General features: G+C 45.2%; 1 protein-coding gene across 9 annotated transcripts in view; it reads left to right on the forward strand.

Annotated features, from left to right (window-relative positions):
• LOC146170929 (solute carrier family 41 member 1-like) overlaps nucleotides 1-26,211 on the forward strand; it is a 247,126-nt gene that overhangs the window by 79,188 nt on the left and 141,727 nt on the right. For 2 of the 9 annotated variants that reach the window (XM_084586675.1, XM_084586676.1), the window contains exons 1-2: nucleotides 17,185-17,426; nucleotides 18,716-18,898. The exons of 2 other annotated variants lie outside the window; for them this stretch is intronic. In XM_084586675.1, coding sequence (XP_084442801.1) covers nucleotides 17,322-17,426; nucleotides 18,716-18,898 — 288 coding nt within the window. In that variant the 5' untranslated portion in view covers nucleotides 17,185-17,321. Of the gene's footprint in view, nucleotides 1-17,183; nucleotides 17,427-18,715; nucleotides 18,899-26,211 lie in introns of those variants that run through there. 5 more of the 9 variants (XM_084586677.1, XM_084586683.1, XM_084586679.1 and 2 more) reach the window with 5 other exon arrangements.

The following is a 26,211-nucleotide window of genomic DNA, read 5'->3' on the forward strand; positions in this document are numbered from 1 at the left end:
AAGCGTTTGCAAAGAGAACGCAAGCGGCGAAACTCATCTGCCCAATTGTGAAACTGAGGGCGTTTCGCTTTACGATATGGGCCCGTTCCTTGAGTTTTAACGCCGTTATTAGTTCCCTTGAAAACCAGGAAGTGAACTTCCTACGCGTAGGAGTATGCAAAGGTATGTACCGACGCATACCATCAAGAACTATTTCAGTGAAGCGACTGACTTGTCCGTCTGAATCATTAGGGTCATTTAAAAGGGACCAGTCGACGGAAGAGAAGAAATTGAAAAGACCGACATAATCACCACGTGCATACGCGAAACGGGGCGAATTCCTCACCCGATCTGAATTAGTAGAAGGTGAGGCAGAGACAGCAGTAGTAACTAGAAGTGGAGGGTGAAATTTGTCACAGCGACTCAGCGGTATGTCCGAACTCGAGGCTCGAACACTTTCAAAATTCGATAGACAGATGTCAAGAATATTACCACAGCAATTTTCAATGAAATTGTGTTGCTGCAAAGAGATAGAGGCTATAAAATTAAGTAGAGTGTTACACTTACTTAATATGTAATGATTGTTGTGAGAAGAAATAAATGAGTTCCAGTTGATACCAGGAGTATTAAAATCGCCTAAAATAAGAAGTTTGTGTTTGCTATAACGGGTTATAACATGTTCGATTGAGAGCAAAACATCATCATAGGCTGGAGGAGGAAGATTCGGAGGAATGTAGAAAGCTGCAAGTAAAAGTTTTTCATGTCGATTTAAAGTGAGCTCAAGCCACACACATTCTTTAACAGTTTCCAGATCGGACAGATCGGAACGTCGAACACACTTCACAGAACTGTCAATAGCAATGAGCACTCCACCTCCTCTTTGTTTGGCTCCTGTTTCAGGGCGGTCACTACGAAAAACAGAGCACTTATTTGGAAAGAAATCACTGGAAGGGATATCGCTTGACAGCCAGGATTCGGTAACCACAACAGCGGTATAACAACAGGACAAAACGCTAGAAAAAAATTCAGATCCATTAGTCCGAAGACCCCGGGCGTTTTGATAATAGATGTCCAAATTAGGGGCCACTGCAATTTTGCTTCAATTCTGAGGGATGAAGCATATCGTCGTAAAGCTTCCCACGAAAGTCCTTGTATATGCAACCCATCGGCCACATCGAAGACTCAACAAGCTTACTGTAGGATTCTTCATCAACTTCAATATGGAAGAACGGGTAGGGGTCGTACCTTGTTTTCAGCTGCCGGCAGGAAATGGGGGTAATGTTCACTGATTTTAGATGGTTGGTAAGGTCTGCCGATGTTGTTTCGGGACTGAGTTTAGAGACGAAAATAGTCTTCGGACGCTTCTTTTGGCAAATGGCAACGTTCAGGACAGATGAGCTCGATGCGCCAGTGATGGCTCGACTTCGGTGCTTCTTCAACGCATTAGGTGGGTTAACCGCACGGGGAGGAGCAGAGGCAGAAGATGAACAGGTAATATCGCCGGGAGTCATCCCTCGATGAAGAGCGGCGGAGTAGTCCACAGACGGTTGCTCCTCACGGGTAGGATGGCCCACGGAAACGACGAGAGGACGCTCACACTGCGAAGCAGCGCACCGCACAAGCTCCTGACATAGGCCGCGAACATCGGCACGTAAAGAGGCAACGCTCAGAAAAGAGATTCCCTCAAGCGCGTCGAGGAGGAGAGCCCCTAGTGAGGCAAACTCACCGCCATGGTCGCCGGTCGCGGTTGAAGGGGGAAAACCGGTCGGGTGGCTGGACAGGAGCGGGGCGATGGGAGAAAGGAACGTAGAAAGGAACCACCGTCGCTAAGCCTAACACCGTCAGACGACGACGACGCACACAAATTGCACACGAATGGCCGAGAGCCGGACTTCAAGAGTTGCAGCTCATCATCCGTCCAAGTGACGCACTTTGTGTGAACACGTTTCGCACCATCGGCACAGCGTAAAAACTGCTGCTCTCCAAAAAACGGGCGAGAGCACAGCGCACGTGCGTCCTTACTGGGTGCCGTCTTGTAATAATAACAATATTAAAAATATTAATAATGGTTTATTTGCCATAGCTATATAGAAAATGGAAAACTCGGATTGAGGAGGAAACCTTCTATGGCAACTCAAGATGCAGCGGCATTTTCTTTGAAGCTAGGTCAGGATGTCTTAGAACCCGAAGCAGCAGAGGAAGCTGAAACTTGTGCCATGTGCGGTAGATGCCCAGGAACAATTGAAAATCTCATACAGAAGTGCTGAAGTATCCATCCAGATGTCGATGCTGACATAGTTACTAGGCGAGGCCCTGATGTTTAGAGGTAACAAAGCAAGGCTGAACGAAACGGCTGTAGAAGTTAGCAAGGAAGGTTTGGAAGATTGGTTGATAATTAACAAGGAGGGTAAGCATGGGAGCTCAATTGAAATTAAACAAGGGTAACTAAAGGTAGCGCGGAAAGTTGGGTGAGTTGGTGCACGTTCATGATCTGAAAACAAATAGCAAAAGAAACACGAAGCAGACAGGCGCTATTTAAAGATAAAATGTCGTTAATGTTGAAGAGTTATCTAAGTTGAAAAGCATAAAAAAGAAAGGCTGAGCATGGTGATGACTATCATCAGCATGTTTGAAAGGGGCAGCTCTTAACATCCATCCATCCATTACATACATACATACATGCATGCATGCATGCATGCATGCATGCATGCATGCATGCATACATACATACATACCTACAACATGCATGCATGCATACATACATGCATGCATACATACATGCATGCATACATACATGCATACATGCATGCATACATGCATACATGCATGCATACATGCATACATGCATGCATACATACATACATGCATGCCTACATGCATACATACATACATACATACATACATACATACATACATACATACATACATACATACATACATACATACATACATACATACATACATACATACATACATACATACATACATACATACATACATACCTACATACATACATACATACATACATGCATGCATACATGCATACATGCATACATGCATGTATACATGCATACATACATGCATACATACATGCATACATACATGCATACATACATGCATACATACATGCATACATACATACATACATGCATGCATGCATACATACATACATACATACATACATACATACATACATACAGGACGCGGGATCGAATCCCGGCCTTGGCGGTCGCTTTTCGGTGGAGGCGAAAAGCAAGGCGCCCGTGTGCTGTGCGATGTCAGTGCACGTTAAAGAACCCCAGGTGGTCGAAATTTCCGGAGTCCTCCACTACGGCGTCTCTCATAGCCTGAGTTGCTTTGGGACGTTAAACCCCACAAACCAACCAACCAACCAACATACATACATACATACATACATACATACATACATACATACATGCATGCATGCATGCATGCATGCATGCATGCATGCTGCATGCATGCATACATGCATACATGCATACATGCATACATGCATACATACATACATACATACATACATACATACATACATACATACATACATACATACATACATACATACATACATACATACATACATACATACATACATACATACATACATACATACATATATGCATATATGCATGCATGCATGCATGCATGCATGCATGCATGCATACATATATGCATGCATGCATACATCCATGCATGCATACATACATGCATGCATACATACATGCACGCATGCATGCATACATACATACATACATACATGCATGCACGCATGCATGCATGCATACATACATACATACATACATGCATACATGCATGCATGCATACATGCATACATGCATACATGCATACATGCATACATGCATACATGCATACATGCATACATGCATACATGCATGCATGCATACATACATGCATACATACATTACTGTGTACCTCCTGTATATAAATAGCGGCCGGGATCGAATTCTGCCAAACAGGAAACGAGATCGAAAGTCTTCAGAAGGGCGAGCGAAGACACTGCAGCGAGTGAATATGTTGAGAAATAGTTGGGAAATTTGCGCCACTTTGCGCAAATGTCCAAACGGCCACTTTGCGCCTAAGCGCAAAGTGGCCGATATAAGGAAGTATAATATGGAAAAAATTGAGCTTGCTGTAAAGAACGGGGGAAGCCTTAAAGCGGTGAAGAAGAAATTGGGCATAGGCAAAAATCAGATATATGCGCTAAGGGATAAGGCGGGCAACGTCATCACGAATATGGAGAAGATAGACAAAGTAGCCGAAGAGTTCTATACTGAACTCTACAGTAGCCAACGTAGTCAGGACAGTAATGAGATTGGCGGTAGGGAAAAACAGCCAGACATTCTACCAGTGACGAAGGACGAGGTCAAGAAAGCAATAGAAACTATGAAAATGGGGAAGGCAGCCGGAGAGGATCACATAACTATAGATTTGCTGAAGGACGGGGGGGGGGGGATATCTTGCTAGAAAAATTGGCCACCCTTTATACGCAGTGCCTGGTGTCATCGAAGGTACCGGAACCATGGAAGAATGCAAACATTATCCTCATTCATAAGAAAGGGGACCCTAAAGACCTTAAAAATTACAGACCAATCAGCTTACTGTCTGTTACGTATAAGGTATTTACTAAGGTAATTGCTAATAGAATCAGGACAACCTTAGACTGCAACCAATCAAAGGATCAAGCAGGTTTTCGGAAACGGTACTCTACTATTGGTCATATCCAAACCATCCACCAGGTGATAGAAAAATGCTCGGAATATAACCAGCCCTTATACATAGCATTCATTGATTACAAAAAGGCATTTGACTCAGCTGAAACCTCGGCGGTGATACAGGCATTGCGAAATCAGGGGTAGACGAGCCGTACGTGAAAGTACTGGAAGATATATATAGTGGCTGCACAACAACCATAGTTCTGCATGAAGAAAGTAACAAAATTCCCATAAAGAAAGGTGTTACGCAAGGAGACACGATTTCACCAGTACTATTCACAGCTTGCTTAGAGGAAGTATTCAGAGACTTGGAATGGGAGCAGCTATGAATAAGGGTAGATGGAGAATACCTAAGTAATTTGCGATTTGCTGATGACATTGCCTTGCTAAGTAACTCAGACAGGAAAATTAGAAAGGTAGGCTTGAAAATCAATTTGCAGAAGACTAAGGTAATGTTCAACAACCTCGGGAAGGAACAGCAGTTTACATTAGGTAGCGAAGCACTGGAAGTAGTAGGCGAATATGTCTACTTAGGACAGGTAGTGACCGCAGATCCGGACCATGAAAAGGAAATAACAAGAAGAAGATTGTGATGGAGCGCATTTGGCAAGCACTCGCAGATTATGACTAGCAGCTTACCAGTATCGCTCAAGAAGAGAGTATACAACAGTTGCATCTTACCTGTACTTACATATGGGGCTGAAACGTGACGGCTAACAGAGAGAGCTCTACTTAAGTTGCGGACAACACAGAGGGCTATGGAAAGAAAAATGGCAGGTATAACGCTAAGAGATAGGAAGCGTGCAGAGTGGGTCGGAGAAATAACTCAAGTCACTGACATTCTAGTGGAAATCAAGAAAAAGAAATGGGCATGGGCAGGACATGTAGTGCGAAGAGAGGATAACCGATGGTCACTTAGGCTAACAAGCTGGATTCCAAGGGAAGGAAAGCGTAGCAGGGGGCGGCAGAAAGTTAGATGGGCGAATGAGGTTGAGAAGTTGGCAGTGGTCAAGTGGATGCAGCTAGCAGCTAGAATTGCAGTGGCCATTAGGGAAAAAGCCGGAGTCAAGGAAGATGAGGCCCTCGAACACAGACTGACTATAAACGCTAAGCAAGGAACGATTACATACCCCTAGCCGAGCTATGAAAACGCGATGAAGGTGGAAAAAATTGAGACAATCAAGATAGGAGAAGAGGAACGCAGTGTGGCTTCCTACATGAACGCACCAGAAAGTTGCGACAAGAGAGTCGTACATGGAATCGATGAAGAATACCCAAACATGTATGTGCTAGAAAGACTGAACATAAACGGATTCAACCCACCAGTCATTGATGCACGAAGAATGGGGAAGACCAAGTCTTTCCTAATCAGTTTCGAAGAGGGAAAGGTACTACGCACAGTAGTCTTAAGCGGAATAAACTTCGAGTGCTTTCTCTAAAAAAAAAAACAAAAAAAAACGATACGAGGCATGCTACAGGTGTGGAGGACTTGGTCACCGCTCAGACGTCTGTGACAGTGCAGTGACTAAGTGTCCCGGATGTGGCATGACATCGCCCCCAAGGGACACCTGAGTACACCGAAGTACACCGGGGATAAGAGGTGCAAAAATATCTTTCGCACCCCGTACATCGTTAAGAAACGCCAGTGGAAGGCCAAGTAAGAAGCTGAAGAAGCGAAGCAACAAGGCCGGAGGAGCAGTTGGACTAGGGATAGATCAAGGAGCACAACGAGGGATTGGTCAGCGTCCTTTCCCCGGACCGGACTGCAACAGCAACGCACGGAGCCAACCTCAAAGGGCTAAAATTTTCTTAGGACTTCGGCATAGTTAAAGAATTCAAAGAGCTCATTAAACAGCAGGCAGAGTGGATTAAGACTCTAACTGAGTATATTAAGAAGCAAGAAGAGCGGATAAAAATGCTTGAAACGGCAGCTGAAAAAACCGGGGAAGACAAACGGAACAGGCATTGGCAACGGAATCTATGCACGTAGAACAAGGTAAAAAAGCAGAGGCTTAAAAAGAAAAGAACGAAAGAGTCAGATATCGAGACCAAATTCGAACAACTGAATGATAAACAGGACATAGAACTACTGAAGGGTACTGTAATGCAATTCATGAAACAAGCGACAGAAACTATCACAGTGGAATTTGACGCTGCTCTCAAGGCTGATGTTGAGAGAAGGAATCAATGGATATGCGCGGAATTCCAAGCGATAAAAAATGGCTTAGCTAAACAGCAGTAATACTATCTGGCAACGAAACTGCAGGGGCTTCGTGCGTAAGCGAGCCGTTTTACAATCGTTCTTTGCAAACGAAGACAAACCCGAAATTATAGCGTTACAAGAGTGCGGTAAAAAGGCTAAGCTGTCCGGATACAAATCACCCGGGCCTAGGGGACAAAACGCATGTTGCCACCCTCGTCGAATGGAACATTACCGCACTGCAGCACGAGACAGGACACGTCCAATCAGATCGCATTCTCATTGAAATGATACCGCGAAAGCGGAAAGAGAAAAGCTTATATATTTTAAATGTATACAGCTCTCCGAAAAAGAGAAAGGATTGCGGCTTCGAAATCACGACCAGTTGGTGTAACACGGGAGAGGACCTTGGAAGTGACCACTAAATTATTGAGATCGTGGTAAAAGCCGGACCGCCCGTGCAGAAACCCGAAAAGTTCGCAGCTGTAAACTGGGACCTATTTAGTCAGAACCTCCATACAGAAGACGAAATTACAGACATAGCATCTTGGGGCACAGACATTCTCGCGGGAGTTAAAGAAGCCACCGAAGAGTTGGAAGCGGACGAAGCGCAAGAAGTGATCGACGAGCGCTTGATAGGTCTGTGGTGCAAGAAAAGGAAGCTAGAAGCAAAGCTCGCCCAGAACAGGGGGAACAGGAATGTACGCGAGCTCCCGGATAAACAGAGCAGTTATATTGAGGAGCATGCGCTGTACTTGAAGAGATAAAACTGGGGCAACACCTGCGAGCAGATGGACCGCGGAATCAGCAAAGCTAAGACGTGGAAAATGCTTAGACATCTTTTGATCCGGATAAGACAAAACATGGGCACGCCAACAACTAAAGAAACCCGTATATAAATAAGAAGGCACTAGTGACCAACTGATCTCTGAAGTGAGGGACAGGTACTTGAAATGGACGGCCCCCACACCTCTCTCCGAGCACAGAGAATTCCGGTCTGGACGAGCCCATCACGATCGGAGAGGTTAGAACGGAATTAAACATGCTTGGAACAAAAACAGCGGCAGGTCCAAACAGAATCAATAATCGCATGCTAAGGAATTTGGATGATGCATCGATAGCTAAGCTAACAGCATATATGCGGGAATGTTGGGACAAGAGCCAAATCCCACCGGAGTGAAAAGAGGCCAACCTAGTCGTTATTCCGAAGCCAGCTAAAAAACTAAGTCTATAAAACCTGAGGCCCATTTCGCTTACCTCATGTGTAGGGAAATTAATGGAGCACGTAATTAAAACGAAACTAAACAGATTCCTAGAAGAACAGGAACTTTACCCAGACGCGATGGTCGGATTCAGGGCACATCTTTCTGCATGTGACGTCATGCTTCAACTTAAAGAGCAAGTGCTAGACAATTAAATGTTAGATGTAAGAGTAATAGTCGGTCTAGGCGTGGCCAAAGCTTTAGACAACGTTGACCACTCAGCCTTAATAGAACAGCTAGAAACTCTAAACGTAGGTAGAAAGATTACGTCAAAGTCTTTCTTTCAAGAGTTAATATCAGCCTAGGAGGGAAGGAAGAGAAAGGAATAAGACTGGGTAACAAAGGCACTTCCCAAGCCTCAGTGCTATCTCCAACACTCTTCAACATTGTAATGATTGACCTACCGAAGAACTACACAATATGCGCGGACGATCTCACCCTCTGGGTCACCAGAGGGTACATCGAAAATTTGCTCCAAACGGCAATTGATGAAATTGAGTCGTACCTAAACCAAATCAGACTCAAATTCTCTGCCGAGAAGTCGGAAGCGCTTTTCCTCGGCCGACAAAATAGACAAAGAAAACCCCAGGAATACGGGATAATGCTAACGGTAAATGGAGACAAAATACCCTGGGTAGAAACAAAGTGCTGGGTCTCCGGATCCCGTCAAACGGTAAGAGCACCGAAACGATGCAAAAACTCGAATCGACTGTAGGCCAGACGTGCGGGCTAGTCAAGAGAATAGCAAACACTCGGGAGCGGAAATGATAGAGGCGAACCTATTGAGACTAATTCATACCTTTGTAAATAAGTAGGATCACATACGTGGCGCTATACCTAGGCTAGCAAAAGCAGAAAAGAAGAAATTGAAATCCTAATTAGAAAAGGTATCAAAACCGCCCCGGGCCTCCCTCCGTACACATCCACCCAGAAAATTCTCAACAGGGGGTTTTCAAACACGTTAGACGAGCTCATTGAGGCTACCAAAGTAGCACAGCATCAACGAATCCTACGCAGCCGATCGGGACTAAACATTCTAGAAAAGCTAAGCTTCGAACCTCGAGGAAGGCTAAAACTGACTCAGGATATGCCAACAGACATAAGGAACAAAATAAGCATCCCACCACTGCCAAGGAACGTGCACCCGGTACACCATGAGGGTAGAAGAAAAGACAGAGCGAAAGCTCTACAGAAAAAACTAGCAAACAGACAGGAAGTGATTTGCACGAACGCGGCGGAATACGAACACGGAACATGTTTCGTGGCTGTAGCAACCAGGGAGGACCTTGTCTCGTGCTGCAGCATTCGACAGAGGGACGCAACAGCGGCCGAGGAGGTGGCCATTGCACTGGCCCTAATACAACGGAATGCAATGGTGATTGTAACCTATTCTCAATCGGCTGTCCGAAACTACAACGCAGACAGGTTATCTGCCGAAGCGGTTAAAAGCCTGGCTGCCGGACCGCCACCGGCAGAGCTGATTAAACTCGTCTGGACTCCGGTCCACGAGGGCTTGCGAGGAAGCGAGACAGCGCACGGACTGGACAAGACTTACACACCGGACTACCAGTGCGGTCTCGCCGAGCAGAGAGCCCCTTCAGAGCGAAAAGTTGAAAACATACCACGATATTCTCAATCATTACAGATTAGAAAGGCAGATACTGCCTCGAGCAGACAAAATTTTTAAGCAGAAAAGAGGTTATATGAAGAAAGTTTCAAGCGTTTTTTTTTTCCCAACCCACTCGCACTAAGCAGATGACATCCGGTGATACAGGACCGGCGGTCGAAACACTGTAACGAAATTGCAGGTATGCTACATCTGGCGTGACCCCGCAGGGGGCACCTGTTAAAGCAGGTGTTTGTGTGTTTTGTGCGACACCACGGACCCCGAGCACCCACGCTTAGCCGTGCGTGGCATCGCCGTGTCTGGGGAAAAGGGGATCCTGGTGGTTGAGCCGATGCCGAGTGTTTGGACCTTTAAGGCCCCTCGGCGGAGGCAACACACCACTTTGGCCCACGCTTCCCACAGACGGCACCTCCGGGCTGACCCACCCGGGGGAAATCGGCAGTCGCCTTTTCCTGTCCTCCACTTCATCTTTCACTTTCCTATCTCTTTTCTCAGCACTGTCCTGTCTCCTCCTCACTTCTTGTTTTTCCTTTTTTCTTGGCGGCGAGGGTTAACCTTGTGTGGAGTAGCTACCCTGAGTTGCCCATATTTGGTTATAGTAGCGGTGTACTGCTGGCGTGGGCAGGACTTCTTGCAAGTTCCTGTCCCGTCCCCTCGTTGGGCTCCATGGTGGGTGGCAGGCACAACTACCGAAAACACAAACCCTTTCATGGATTCTTTCTCCCAAACAAATGATCGCCCTCCAAACAAACGAGGGCGGACCGATGCTACAAGCCATTTCTTTGTGAAAACAAAAGAGACTTTCCCAAAGTTCCATGTCATACATAGCGAGGAGCTTGAAAAACCCGCTCGAAAAATCTCCCCTTTCATAGTGTCAAAGTGTCTCACTAAAGACCTGGGCCCTGGATATAAAGTATCAAAACTTGCAAATGGTGACCTCTTGCTAGAAGTACAAACCAAGTGCCAGTCCTCCAACCTGAAAAACATTGTGTCGCTTGGGGACATCCCTGTCGTCATCACTCCCCACCGATCCTTGAACATTGTAAAAGGAGTAATATCTGAGATAGACTTCATTCCTCTCACTGAAGATGAAATGGCAGAAGGACTAGCAGACCAAAACGTCATAGCAGTTCACAGAATAAAAATCCGAAAGGATAACAAGGAGATCCCTACAAAACATCTGGTTCTGACTTTCAATAGCTGCACCCTCCCAGAGTCAATTGAAGTCGGATACATCAAAATAAACGTCCGACCGTACATCCCAAATCCGAGGAGATGCTTCAACTGCCAGAAATACGGCCATGGTTCGCAAAGTTGCCGTGGCCGCAGAACTTGTGCGAAATGTGCTGCGAACGACCACAACTCTGATAACTGCACCGCAAACCCACGCTGTGCAAACTGTGAGGGGGATCACCCCGCATACTCTCGATCCTGCCAAAAATGGAAAGAAGAAAAGCAGATCATTACACTAAAAACAACAAAGAACATCACATACAAAGAGGCACGTACTCAGTACAACAAAACCAAGAACGCATTTCAGTTCACAGCGAAACCAAATCTCGCCGATGTGGTGCGACAGGGCGGGGCACCACAACGGCCTTCGGCACCTACCCAGACCTCAAACGAGGCTGAGGTAGTGCCATCCCCTGCCCCGGTGGAAGCAGCTCCCGCTCCTCCACCACCCCCAAAACAGGCTACGCGTCCCTCAGGGTCGGCGGGCCACAAGACCTCCGCCCACGAGGCAAGGTCTAAAAAGAAAGAACACGTGCCTCTGGCACGTTCGCCCAGCACCTCAGACGAGGTAATGGACATAGGCCAGGACAGCTCTTTGCCGTCTTCGTCACAGAGACGGCAGAGCTCCTTGGAAAGAACCAAAACAGACAAGGCCCGAATCACGGGCCCTGGAAAAAACCTAACTTAATTTCTAAGCTTTCAACAAAATAAGATGGCATTCCTGGTACAGTGGAACTGTAGAGGACTTCTAAAGAATATTAATGACATAAAAGACATTCTAGATACAGTCTCGCCAGTTGCACTGTGCGTACAGGAAACAAATTTAGGTTGCATGCACTCGAATATACTGAAAAAATATCAAGTCTTCCGCCGAGATCGAGAGCAAGCAAGCAGGCTTTCGGGTGGTGCGGCCATCATATTGCAAAGTGGAGTTCCAGCTCAAGAACTGAAATTAAACACTCCCTTAGAAGCTGTAGCAGCCACAATAATTGCCTTTAAAACTCTTACTGTGTGTTCTGTCTATCTTGAACCAAATCTTAAAATAACACTCCATGATCTAGAAAACCTTTTTTGCCAACTACCAGAGCCCTACCTAGTAGTAGGAGATTTTAATGCACACTCCCCTTTGTGGGGAAGTGAAAAAAGTGATACACGTGGACAGCTTATCGAGGATTTTATTCTTAGTTCAGACATTTGCTTATTGAACTCCTGTAAGCCCACGTACTGTTCACCAAGGTCAGGAAAAATGAGTTTTTTAGATTTGGCTTTTAGTTCACCTTCCCTTTTTAATGATTTTAAATGGGATGTTCTGAACAACCCGTATAGTAGCGACCACCTGCCAGCAATAATCAGCTTATCATCCTCACCATCAGTCATGCCGACCAAACCGAAACGGTGGAAACTTCACTTAGCAGATTGGGAGCTTTTTAAAGTAGAGGCGAATCTAGGAGCAGTTTTCTCAGATGCCCTTAGTGTCGACAGACTAAATGAGTTGTTCACGACTTGCATTATCACTGCCGCTCATCTCACCATTCCACAGTCCTTAGGTGTGGTGCGACAAAAACACAAGACGTGGTGGTCTCGGGAATGTAAGGAGGCCAAAAAGCGACAAAATAAAGCATGGGGTGTTTTCCGAAGGTACCCTACACACGAAAATCTTACAGCTTTTAAAAAGGCCAAAGCTAAAGCTCGATACGTCCGTCGCAACTCTGAAAAAGAATCCTGGCAGATGTATGTCACGTCAATAAATAGCTCAATGACGTCTAAGAAAATGTGGGAACAAGTTCGTAAACTCAGTGGAAACTTTTCCCCGTTTACAATTCCCATCCTCACAGCCCCTGGTATTCAGACTAGCATAGAAGAACAGGCCAATATACTAGGCGAACATTTCACACACGTTTCAAGTTCGTCACACTACACAGAAACATTCCTAAAATACAAAAACATAGCTGAGAAACAAAAACTCCCAACAAGTGGTGGCAGAAATGAATCATATAATAGTTTTATTACACTCCAAGAAGTAAAGAACGTCCTTGCTGCTGGAAAACAGACTGCGCCTGGCCCTGACGAAATTCATTATGAAATGCTGGCTCATTTATCCGAATCCTCTGTAGAGGCACTTGTAAAATTCTTTAACAAAATTTGGACTCTGGGTAAACTCCCAGAGGCTTGGAAACAAGCTGTTATTGTTCCGTTTCTGAAACCAGGAAAGCCGCCGACCTCAGCGGGCAGTTACAGACCCATAGCTCTGACCAGCTGTTTAGCAAAATGTTTTGAAAGTGTTTTAAACATCAGACTAACTTTCATCCTAGAATCTCACAAACTTCTTAATGTTCATCAGTGTGGTTTTAAAAAAGGGTGTGCAACGACCGACCACTTAGTGCGTCTTGAAAATACTGTCAGGGAAGCGTTCATACATAAACAAAATTGCCTGGCCGTTTTCTTTGACATGGAAAAGGCATACGACACGACTTGGAGGTTCGGGATCCTACGCGATATAGCAGATTTGGGCATCCGAGGCCGGATGCTAAATGTTCTGAAGGACTTTCTATCAGGTCGTTCATTTCAAGTACGTCTCGGTACCACCTTCTCGAGGAACTTTATTCAAGAGAATGGGGTACCTCAGGGGTGCATTTTAAGTACAACTTTGTTTATTGTAAAAATGAATTCTATTAGCAAGGTAATCCCAAAATCCATTATGTTCTCGCTGTATGTCGACGACCTTCAAATAGCCTGCACATCCTCAAACATATCAATTTGTGAAAGACAAGTACAATTAACACTAAATAAACTAGACTCATGGGCTTTTAAAAATGGGTTCAAATTTTCCCCACAGAAAACAGTGGCAGTAATGTTCTCGCTGAAACGAGGTATACAGATCAATCCCAAGCTACACCTAAATGGGTTTGAGTTGCCAGTAAAGAGCGAACATAAATTTTTGGGTGTAACGTTCGACAGAAAACTAACATTCCTGCCTCACATAAACATCCTAAAGAGGAAAGCCATAAAATCTCTAAACATACTGAAGGTTCTCTCTCGGAAACATTGGGGGTCTGATAGGGCGTGTCTTCTACATATATATCGATCTGTTGTGCGGTCTAGCTTGGACTACGGGTCCATAGTCTACGGGTCAGCTAGACCATCATATTTAAGGAAATTGGACCCGGTACATAACCTAGGTTTACGCCTTTCTTGTGGCGCTTACAGAACATCCCCTGTTGATAGTCTGTATGCAGAGACGAACGAGCCTCCGCTGAAAGATAGAAGGGCTTCACTCACATGTGCTTATGTCCTTAGAATAAGATCACAGAAAAAACACCTCTGCTATCCAATAGTCTCAACATGCCGCTCACGAGTAATTTTCACAAATAAACCACAAGCAACGAGGCCACTGATAATGCGTTTCGAAGACATTTGCAGTGAGCTAGAAATTCTGGACACCTTGCCCGACACTGCACCAAAAAACAGGCCCCTACCCCCATGGTACAAACTTCCAAATGTCTGTGATCTCACTCTAACACGCTTCAACAAAAGCCAAACTCCTAAAGAACATATAATACAAGAATTTCGCACAATAAAAGAAAAGTACAGTAATTATACAGAGTTTTATACAGATGGATCAAAAACTTCTACTTATGTTGGCTGTGCCGTAGTTGAAGAGAACTGGGAACAAATAATTAGGCTTCCTCAGTGCGCATCAATTTTTACAGCTGAATCTTATGCTATCCTGACAGCTGTAGGAAAAATAGTGAATGAAGGCATTGGGAACAGTGTCATCTACACCGATTCGTTGAGTGTACTGACGGCTTTAAATCACAGAAATGCTGCCATGCCTCTAATCGGTGACATAATACATAATGTAAAAATGATCACAACACAAGGACATAACATAGTGTTCTGTTGGGTCCCTAGTCACGTAGGCATTGACGGCAATGAAAGAGCAGACAAATGTGCTGCACTTGCCCACAACAAATTGATTCAGAAAGCAAACATACCACATAGTGATTGCTTGAAATTAATAAAACATAAACAGATGAATAAATGGCAGTCCAGATGGCACAACCAAGAAAATAATAAGTTGCGTCTCATAAAGCCTGTACTAGGAGAATGGAAATCGAGCACACATCAACAACGTTTTATGGAAGTGATAGTATGCCGTCTTCGTATTGGACATACTCATCTTACACATAACTTTCTGCTAATGAAACATAACAAACCGACCTGTGAAGAATGCGACGAGATACTCACTGTAAACCACATTCTAATTACATGCTCAAAACTTGAGGCACTACGGAGAAAACATTTTACTATATTTTACAATCATACCATCCCATTTCATCCCACCTTGCTTTTAGGAGAAAGAGCACTTGTAAACCTAGCATCTGTTCTCAGTTTCCTAGAAGAAGGAAACTTTTTAAATAAACTATAGATTTAACATTAACCTTGCTCTTGGCGCATGATAGCCTTAGTTGCTTATGCGCCATAAAACCCAACACAACACAACACAACACACATCTGGCGTGAACATGCCCCAGTTACAACGAACCAGACAGGAACTTGGAGTCCTGGGAGGATTTAATGATCAGCCAGAACAAAGAGGTCCAAACGAAAATCATCCATCTGGCCCTGGACACCACTGAATCCCAAGGGATTCCAGCCTGCTGAAAGGGGAGGAATCTTTTCCTTTATGGGTCTTAATAAAGTTATTCATAATTCCATATCAAAGGAGTTGCAGAGTTAGTATCTCCTTCCACCTCGGCCATGCCCCCTGGTCTTGTGACGTCACACAACACACCGACCAATCATAAGTCCTACGACTTTCATGAGCGAAAGAGAAATGAGCGCCGGTGCCTAATTGACCTATCAGTGCCTGGCCATGTCACCGGCCAAAGATATGCTGGTGGTTTTGTGAGATAGGGGTGCAAGGGTGCTGGTGTTTTTTATTTGCTAACTATAATAATTAGATTGTGTTAGGCCTAGTTTGATTTTCCAGCACTGAGGTGAAACTCGGGCTATGCATAGTTTGAGAGGAGGCGTAGGAGAGGATCCAGGAAAGACGCTCAACACGTTCATGCGCGCGCTATCAAGTGAAGATTTATTCTTGATATGAATAAAAGGTACAGGCAGACAAATGACCAGTACAATATAAGAGGCAAGCCAAAGCGAACAGGTTGTCTTCGTAAACGGCTGCGTCGCAAAAGTATTTCGCAAACGTTTGCTGCGATGCATGTGACAGCTATATGGACTCCACTCAGCCTTTTTGAAGACAACAGGTTGGCCTTGACTTGCTGCTTTTAATCTATTGGTTATTTCGTCTTCCTTTAAGTGTTCTTCATGCTTCATGTCAAGATTAAAACTTAAGTTGGCGGTGTGCGGCTTGTGGTGTGGCGTTGGGCATTTTCTTTGAATTCCCTTGTCTCCCTGTCAAATTATGCAGTGCCTGAGTTTTACCTCATAGGTAACTGCCATTTGCCAGTGGCATGCTCGTCAATTTTAAAAGCTGCCAAGTTTCAAACAGTCGGCGCAACTGTTTGAAGCATGGGCTGGAAGTTTCTTTACATCCAGTCTCGGGACGCACGCAGGTGCGTGGTATCTGCGATGCATCCGAGAGCGCACCTGGTAGTGGGCCACTGTCACAGGGAAGCAATGACGCCTCGCAATCCAGCTTTCTCTCTCCCCATTCCGCTCTGGAAGAGGCTGGCGCGCTCCTCTTTTCGTCCCTGACTGATGGCTTCCGCTCTTCATTGGCCTCACTCAAGCTGGTCTCGTGAGGCATCGAAGGGATCAGGCCGCGGAAACACGGACTGCCCTATGATTAGCCGGTACGATTAACACTCTTGGCTCAAGAAAATGAAGCAGGTGCGTCCATTGTGAGAGAAGGAAATCGCGTTCTCGAGTAAAAAACGCACTTCATGGATGGCTGGTTGATTAGGCCGCAGCTGGCAGAGTACTATACCGAAGGCCGTTAGAAACGGAGCGAGGCCTCGGTGCGAAAATTCCAGTTTACGGCGATGGAAGATTGATGCCACAGGACACGCAGCCCGGCTCGTCGGCGGCGCCGCAACGAAGCTCACTCGGCAGCTGCGACAACTCCGGAGACATCCGCGAAGGCGTGGCTTCCGCCGGCGCAGAAAAAGGTCTGCTCGCCGAGCACACAGCTCCGGCAGCACCGCGCCGCTTGTGCAGCGCGTTTGCTCGCCCCGTGTGTCTGTGCTGGCTGCCATGACTTGTGGGGGCCTCGTGCTGTGCTGTACGCTCTGGCTTTTGACATGCCTGAGGAGGAGGTGTCCGATCTGTCCGGCCCCGTTGCGGCGACTACTCACAACGCACGCCGCAGATGGGACTTGTACATTCACGTGGACGTGACACGGCCGGTGAGTACGGGCTGACATTATGCGTTGTGCCGAGCTGACTCTCTAGCGGAGGCCGTTGACTTGCATGGAGAACGTTGGCCGCATCCACTAGCTCACGATATTTCCGGCGCTTGGAATATTTGCCCTCAAGCGTATTTTTGCGTGTTCGCAGGGAAAAGTTTTCCTCTCTCCCGTTGTTCATTAAAGTGGCTTCCGTGGCATCGCTAGCTCTAAAGTTGCGATCGATATATGGTAGGCGTACGCTAGTCTCAGAGGAAGGCTTTAGGGGCGAGTCGCAAATGTGCCGGAAAAATTACGCGCGTTAATTCGTATCGAAACTGTGACGCAGCCGTTGATTGTGCACAGGGTGTCGTCATATCATTTCGCTTCCCGTTTAATGATAGCTTGTCAAATTGGAGGATACTTTGCGATAAGGATTCGAACCGACCACATATGTACCTGCGACATCCCCAACAAATTATTAGTGGAATGCGTGGCGTTAAAGGCGCCTTATCTTAAGGCGAAGCCTGGGTGGTGCCCTAGTTTTGGAGAGGTAAGGTTTCATGCACCTGTCTCACGTTTTCACCTAACGGTAGGCGGATTAATGAGTCGTATATCTACGCTGAGCCACGATGTTTCACCAGTCAGGCCGTGCACGAATTGCTGCAGGTGGCGCAAAAAAAAGGCCTGCTAGCGTACGTCGACAAGCCTCCCGTGATGAATGCGCCACGACTGCGCTCACTCCGGTGTAGGAAATCAGCACGGCTTGTCGCTCGAAGCGACGAGAGTCGACGGCTCACTGCCCAAAATACTACTTACATATACAAAGGGTGTTTTTTTTTACAGCAGATTTGGACCAGCTAATTTGCTTCCAGCACTATGAATCATCGCAGCCTTGTAGAATAGGCGAGTCACGTGTGTGTGTAGAGCTTACGATAGTTTATTGGTTGTGTTGGCCCCGTGACAGTTCCTTTGAAACCTCTGTTTACAAGCAGCCCTCCTTCACCGGCACGAACGCAGTTTATTATTTTTCTGAGACCGGGTTGAGACGTTAATTCAGTTTGGTTGTCTCAGAACAGTGTTGTTTAAAGCATTGCTTCTCTTCCATGGCGAACTACCGCTTCAACTGACATAAACAAACGTGTTTTGTTTGAAAGCGATAAGTCGAAGGACGCTTGGCAGCTGTGCATCGCATTCATCGTCGCCTTTGCGCAAGACTACGATTGCTTGTAGATAAAGCGATGCCGCTTATCGCTGGTTATATAACTGCAGCAGCCGACGATACGTATTTCTTTGTCTCCCCTTCATAGCCGAGTGCCGGATTACGCTGTCGGACAGCTCGAATCTCGGCGCCCAAAACAAGGCCGAGGAGGCGAAGCTCTGGACACAGAAAGGCCGCTCACAGGCAGAGTTTCTTACATGCAGCGCACGCAAAGGAAACCTCCGGCTGCATGTGCTTACACGTCGCTTCAAGAAGACACGTTTCCAGTTCCGTGAGTGACGTGCTATCTTTTTGCGCGTTCTTGTTGGCACTTTGTCGCTGAAAGGCTATTCGCTCCCATTCTTGTGTCTGGGGAGCAGCAACGATGGTGTCCTTAGCATCAAAAAAGGCGGCGTTTCATTCAGGCGGAAGATCCGCCACGTTTATTTCTTCTGAGCGAGTGCCTAAAATAGGGGGAAGAGCAACAAGTCCAACAAAACTTTAGCACCAAGACTGTTCGCCAAGAGCAGCGGTTTTTACTTATGCGTATAGTCAGAATATCTGATTGTCAAGGCCCATGCGCTGTTTGGTTCTCACGAGAGCGTGGAAAACTCTTGCAGAGCCGCAAAGCAAGACTGCATCAAGCGAGGACAGGGGTGCAACTTGGACGTTGGACGAAAACCCAGCCGACTTCTTTGCGAACGGGCCTAAAACTGAGCCTAGTCTCGGCACTAGATTTACATGAAAAATAATACAGATATCCACGTAAGCTCGAGTGCGCAGAGAGCGCGCGAAAACAATAACTCTCTGCTTCAGGCAAGATGCGGAAACCCGCTCTCGTCGTGTCGTGCAGCACAATTGATGGCTCGCTTATACAAAGGCTTCCCTCTCCGCGCTGCTATATGCAACGTCCGAGGAAGGTCGCCTGCCAGCTGGTCAGGCACCTTGAACAAACCTCCAACGGCTGACTTGCGCGGTTGTATGTGCAGCAGTGTGCGCAAACAGTTCTTTCCTTTCATTGAAAGCTGGCGCGCTCCGATCCATGCGACAACCGATGCACGCATTTGCGGAAGCCAGCGACTGCGGTATTGCACTTGACTAATAGTGAGTTCGAGATTTTCGACGTCGTTGGGGACGCCTTGCCTGTCTGGGTCGTTCTTAAAAGTATGCGCAACCTTGGGAACACTGACGAGACTTTTTGGGTACCACTGTTACGTAAAGGGCTTTCCCATCCTTACCATTCAAATCTGACAGAAGTACCTGAGCAACGGTTAGTGTCTCAACAAGAAAATTAAACTTGGACTAACCTGACTAGTCAAATGACTCGCGTCTGAAAAAAGACATGCACCTACCGGCAATAACTTTTAAAGTGGCATTCAATCTTAGGGAAGCGACTGTTTTTTTACCACTCATGGAATGCACGGAACGCGCGCGCACATACAGACAAAAGTACCCGCCGCACGAAGTACACGTAACAGACAAGACATGTGCTTGATATTCACAAGCGTGAGTTTAAACTTTTATACCAGCTCTTTTAAACACGCAGAACCAGTTTGCCCATTCATCAGCTTTGCTGTCTTTTAATATCTTCTGAGAACTTGGTTCTCATGTTCTTAGCCACTTCAAGTGCTTTGATTCGGTCTTCGTTTCTCTGGGCATTTCTAAAGAGTGCTTTACTGCCCACCCCAATCGCGTTCTTCTGAGGCAAAAAAATATTGTCACTTACTCTTTATCACCCTCTTTAGTACGATTTATCATCATTTGTTTTCATGCGCAAAACGTAAATCAATATAAAATAACGAGCTGCTGGGCTAGTTGCTGTGTGTATCTTTGAATAAAGGCGCGAAACACATGCATAAGAAAGGTACGCGGTGTGTGCTTCGCGCCTTTAACCAAAGCAAGTCTGTCGATTTGAGGCGATCTTATTTGCTTGTTTATTTATCGATACCGCAGTGTCTAAAATGCATTTACACAAGAAGGGTTATACAAGACACAAGTACATTGATCATTAGCTGAAAACAAAGGCACACGAGTAATCGGTAGACAGCATGCATCAGCAGGTGAAGCGGTGGCTTAGAGGTATAACATCCGCCTCGCGTGTAGGAAGGAGTGTGGGTCAAATCCCGGTGGCGCACAATTCCCCACAGGATTAAATAAAATGAAAAAAAAAAATTCCCCGCATTGCGATGAAATCGCATAAACAGGCTTGCGGTGCGACCTATCCGGAGAACACCTCCGGAAATTTACGCAGTCCTCCAGAGCAGGATTTGGCCACCCTGGTGTAGTAATTGGCCACTACCTCCGATGAATACTGTAACAAATCCGCGGCCTCCTCAGCGGCTGCGAAGCAACTGACCACGGTGGCAGTGAGACCTGCAACAAAGCAAATGGGGCTAAGAATCTCTTGCTCCGGACAGGCCACCATTGGAAACGGACCCTGGCAACGCTTAGCGCTAGAATTCTAGCTAGTGAGGCTAGCTGATTGGTACTTTTAGATGAATTACAGGGTATGAAATGGGATGTGATAGGGCTTAGTGAGATTAGGAGGCCAAACGAGGCATATACTGTAATGAAGGGCGGACATGTATTGTATTATCGAGGTTTACCGGGGAGACGAGAACTTGGGGTAGGGTTCCTTGTCAATAAAGATACAGCTGGCAATAGCGCAAATCTATAGCATTATTGGGAGAGTGGCAGGCATGGTCATTAAGATTATTAAACAGTCTAAACCTCAATGCCAAAGTAGAGAAAAATCAGGCCGGAGACCAGGCAGTCGGTGACAATGGCATTGGTTCTAGGAATAGCAGGGGGGAGTTACTAGTTGAGTTTGCAGAGTGCACTAACTTAATAATAATGAATACCTTCTTCAACAAACGGAAGAAGTGGAAATGAAAAAGCCATAACGGGAAGACTAAAAATGAAATTGACTCTTGAAAGCTTGCAACCCAACAGACAGGATAGAACTGGCAGAGATATCAAAACTGATCAATAAGTGTGAAGTGGCCGACGTAAGAAAGTATAACTGCGCTACTCAGTTCATTTCAGTCGTTCAGTCGTGTCCGACTCTTCCTGACCCTATGGACCATATCACGCCACGCTTTCCGGTCTCTCATTATCTTCCTAACATCACATAACTTCATCGGCAGCGCCTCGAGGATGCCATCTAACCATCGCGTTCGCTGCCTACCCCTTCTCCGGTGACCCTCAACCTTTCCCAACACCAAATCTTTCTCCAGCGACTCCTCTCTTCTCATCAGGTGATCAAAGTAGCTGAGCTTTAAAATGCGCTACTACTATATTGAAAAATTGAGCGTGCTGTTAAGGACAGGAGCAGCCTTAAAGCGGTGAAGAGGAAATCGGGCATAGCAAAAATGAGATGTATGCGCTGAGGTACAAGGCGGGCAATGTCATTACGAATATTGACAGGATAGTCAAAGTAGCCGAGGAGTTCAATACTGACCTATACTACAGCCGAAGTATAGTAGGAACATTAATGAGGTTAGCAGTAGTGACGAGCAGTCAGATGTTTCGCCAGTGATGAAAAACGAGGTTGAGAGATCTTTAAAACGATGAAAAAAGGGAAAGCAGTTGGGGAAGATTATGTAACTGCAGATTTGTTGAGGGACGGGGGCGATATCGTGGTAGGAAAACTGGCCACCCTGTATAAGCCATGCCTGGTGTTATCGACGGTACCAGAGGCTTAGAAGAAAGGGGACGCTAAGGATTTGAAAAAATTACAGCCTAATCAGCTCTTACGTACAATGTATTTACTAAGGTGATCGCCAACAGAATCAGGTTGTGCAATATTGCCGCATAATATAAAACTGGCAGGAAATAGTTTTGTAAGCTCGATTGTTTGTACAATGAGGGTTGTCAGTGAACCGTAGTTATTTGGGGCCTGATACTTTCGAGAGAATGTTGTCAGAGAAAGAACGCTATAGCAGACGACGGACCAGGAAGAGGAGGACACACACACATGCGCTCACTAACGACTTTATTTTGGAAAACAGCTCATCCACACCTTATATGCACACAAAGACTAAAGGTGCGCATGAACACGGTTATCAGAGCTCAAGCATCCTAGGAACGGCATTTGATATTGAGCAGAAATTAACGCGTAGACATGGAAAGTGTGGGGTGGGGCAGATGCAAAGAACAGAGAACTGGGGCGCACATGAAGCCTAAATAAAACGATAAAATAAGGGAGCCAACAAATAACATTGCCATAAGCGAAAATGAAAGCATGAGACCAATAACAACAGCGCGGGCATAAGCTCAGTCTAAAAGGCAAGGCTGTGATAGTCAGCGAAGGTAAAGGCACTAAAATTGGAAAAAGGATGGAAAACATGAACAACTAAAAATTCGCTAAATGAAAACCAATCAGACAAAACTAAAAATGGCAAGTAAAAGGACACTGAAAAAAACATACGCCTAGCACACTGAAAAACAGGACGGGCTAAAGAAACAACCACAGATGCATAAAACCTTATGGCAATAAAACGATGGGGAAAAGACAGAAGTGCTCGAATAACAATTACGACAGGCGAAGGCGGAACTATACCAAAATAGGCGCGAAGACTAAACGAATGCACAAAACAGATCTAGGCGGAAAGGAAGGAAAATTCTTTTTCTGACAACGCAAGTGAAGGAGTGCTAACACACTCATGTTTTTGCTCGTTGATAGCGGTGGCTTCAATGATTTTGCTGGTAAGTTCATTGTTGCTCTTAGCCAAGATTTCTGTTTCCTTGAACATCGGGGAGAGCCGCCGGCAGGGACTGCAGTCTCGACAGTGGATCGCCAAATTGCCAGACGTTTTTCCTTCGGCATTATTTTGATGCTCTAATAGCCTTTTATTTAGGCAACGGCCCGTCTCACTAATATACTTCCTACCGCAGGGTAACGGGATCGAATACACGACGTCTGGTGAGCAAGTGAGAAAAGAATCTCGATGCCTGGTTGTGCATTCTGGGACGTTTTCACCCGATTCATTGACACGCCTTCAAAGGCTAGAAAGACGGTGAGGAGCGGAGAAAATTACGTCAACCCCTGCCCTTTTTCCGATTCGTTTCAGGTTGTGGGAAACCTTGTGAATGTAGGGTATTGCAGCCGCTTTTTTTGCTGCGAGTCCTGTGTTCCCTTCCGGTTGGGTTCTTACTTTGCTTAACTAGTAACAGATTTTCCGCTACTGAGGACAGAAGTAAGGGCGGGTACCCTGAATTAAGTAGTCTGTGGGCTTGGTTCAAGAAGCTCTGCTCTAGGCTATGCTCGCAGGATTTGAGGAGCGCGTTATTAAAGGTAGCCTGGACTATATTTATTGCTTTATTGGCCCTTGATTCGAAAGTCCAGCAGACGTGCTGTTCCGCGAAATTCAACTTCAGTTCCAGAACGCGGATTCAGCCAATTTCGGATTTTTCATGTGTTAGAACAAGGGAAGGGGGGGGGGGGGGGTAAACGTCTCTAAAGATATTTATTTATTTATTTATTTATTTATTTCAATACCCTCAAGGCCCGAGGGCATTACAGAGGGGAGTGGGTTATATTACAAAAGTATAGCATAAAAAACAGCAACAAATTACATGTCAACATATAAATGATGCCCCCGAGAAAAAAAAGAAAAAGAGAGAGGTTACATAAAAGGAATAAGCAATTAAACATTCTGAGTACACACCTACACATGAGTAGGAACAACACATAAGTATACAGGGCATAAAGGCTACTTTTGCAAAGGACGAAATGACGCTCAAAAAGCAATAGCGCAACAAAGAATATAAGTTTTTTTTTTTAAAAAAGATTGGCTGATCTCAAAATCGCTGAAAGAAAAGAAAAAATGGCATTGCAACAAATTCATGTGTTTATGATACTGATAGGTTGAGTAAGGCAGAGTTGAACACAGAATTATCAGAGATTTCGACCACATTTCGGGGGAGGTGATTCCAACTTGCCGACGTGCTGGGGATGAATGAATTGTAAAATTGATTGGTTTGACATGCAGGAATACCAACCTTATAACTATGATCGATGCGAGCTGAAACGTAACAAGGTGCTGATAATAATTTATCCTTAAGAACAGGGTTGTCATGATAGATTTTATGGAACTAGCTAAGACGGTAAATTTTCCTACGTTGTGATAGCAGAGGTAGCGATAAATTAGCTTTCATAGTGGTGACGCTGGAGTTACGATGATAATTGGAAAGAATGGAACGTGCCCCCGGTTCTGAGCAGATTCAAGCTGATGGATGAGCGTTTCTTGACTGGGGTCCCAGATAGATGCAGCATATTCTAGTTTAGTACGAACTAATGATTTGTAAAGAAGTAATTTTACAGGACTAGAAGAAAGATAAAAATTACGACGTATGTAGCCCAGCATGCGATTAGCATTTTTGGTTATATGGTCTACATGCGTCTTCCAAGAGAGATTAGAAGAAATGTACACGCCTGGATATTTGTAAGAAGACACAGATTCCAGAATAATATTATTAAGATGAAATGAGGGCAGTGTTGTGATACGAAGAGAAACACGCATGTACTTGCATTTTTTAGTGTTTAGTTGCATGTTCCACGTGTTAGACCAGCCAAGAGCACGGTTAATATCGGACTGAAGAAGCGCTACATCAGAATAACTTAATTTCGCGGTATATGACGCAGCCATCTGCAAAAAGGTTAATCGATGAGCATATGGTATCAGGTAAATCGTTGATGTAGATGAGAAAAAGCAAAGGTCCCAGCACAGAGCCTTGCGGAACGCCCGATTGAACTGGGGAAGAGAAGGAGCAAGTGTTATTAGCAGTGACAAATTGTGAACGATCAGTAAGAAAAGAATGAAGCCACGCAAAAACGTTAGTGTCAAGGCTACGTTTACTTAATTTTAAAAACAGCAGTTGATGCGAAACCTTGTCAAACGCTGTAGAGAACTCTAGGAATATACAATCGACAATAGAACCCCTGTCAATGATGGAATTTAGATCATGTGTAAAGGATAATAGTTGAGTTTCGCATGAAAATGACTTTCGAAATCCATGTTGATAATCTGTAAAAAAGCCATTTGACTGAAGGAATGATACAAGGTGAGTGTAAATGAGATGCTCCATGATTTTACATGGAATGCTCGTAAGTGGAATGGGTCGATAACTAAGTGCCGAATGTTTGTCCCCAACTTGTGCAAGGGAATCACCTTCCCAACCTTCCAGTCCTCTTGAATACAGGCTGTCTGAAGAGATCGCTGGGATAGATTAGAAAGTATTATAGCGCTGTACACTTTAGTCCTGATCAGAAACTTGGAATTGATGTTGTTAACACCACACGATGAAGAAAGTTTTTGTTTTCCAATTAATTTTTCCACGCCAGCAATATCAGAGACAATAGGGTCCATTGGGGGAAAACCAGCACCAGGATAAGCGGGGGCTACAGAATACAGATTTTTGGAAAAAGCGGAAACAAAAACATAGTTAAGGACATTTGCGCACTCAGCAAGTGGGATTAGTTGGTTGTTTGAGTTATTACCTGGGCAGTTAATAAGAATTAGATCGTCATCGACGTATCTGAAGATTTTTAAAACAGCTAACCTTTCTATCTCTTTGCTAATTGTTCGGTCATGCATTGCCAAA

This window comes from Amblyomma maculatum, unplaced genomic scaffold (genome assembly GCF_055883805.1).
Source record: "Amblyomma maculatum isolate TAMU_Amacu unplaced genomic scaffold, ASM5588380v1 scaffold_27, whole genome shotgun sequence".
NCBI lineage: Eukaryota > Metazoa > Arthropoda > Arachnida > Ixodida > Ixodidae > Amblyomma > Amblyomma maculatum.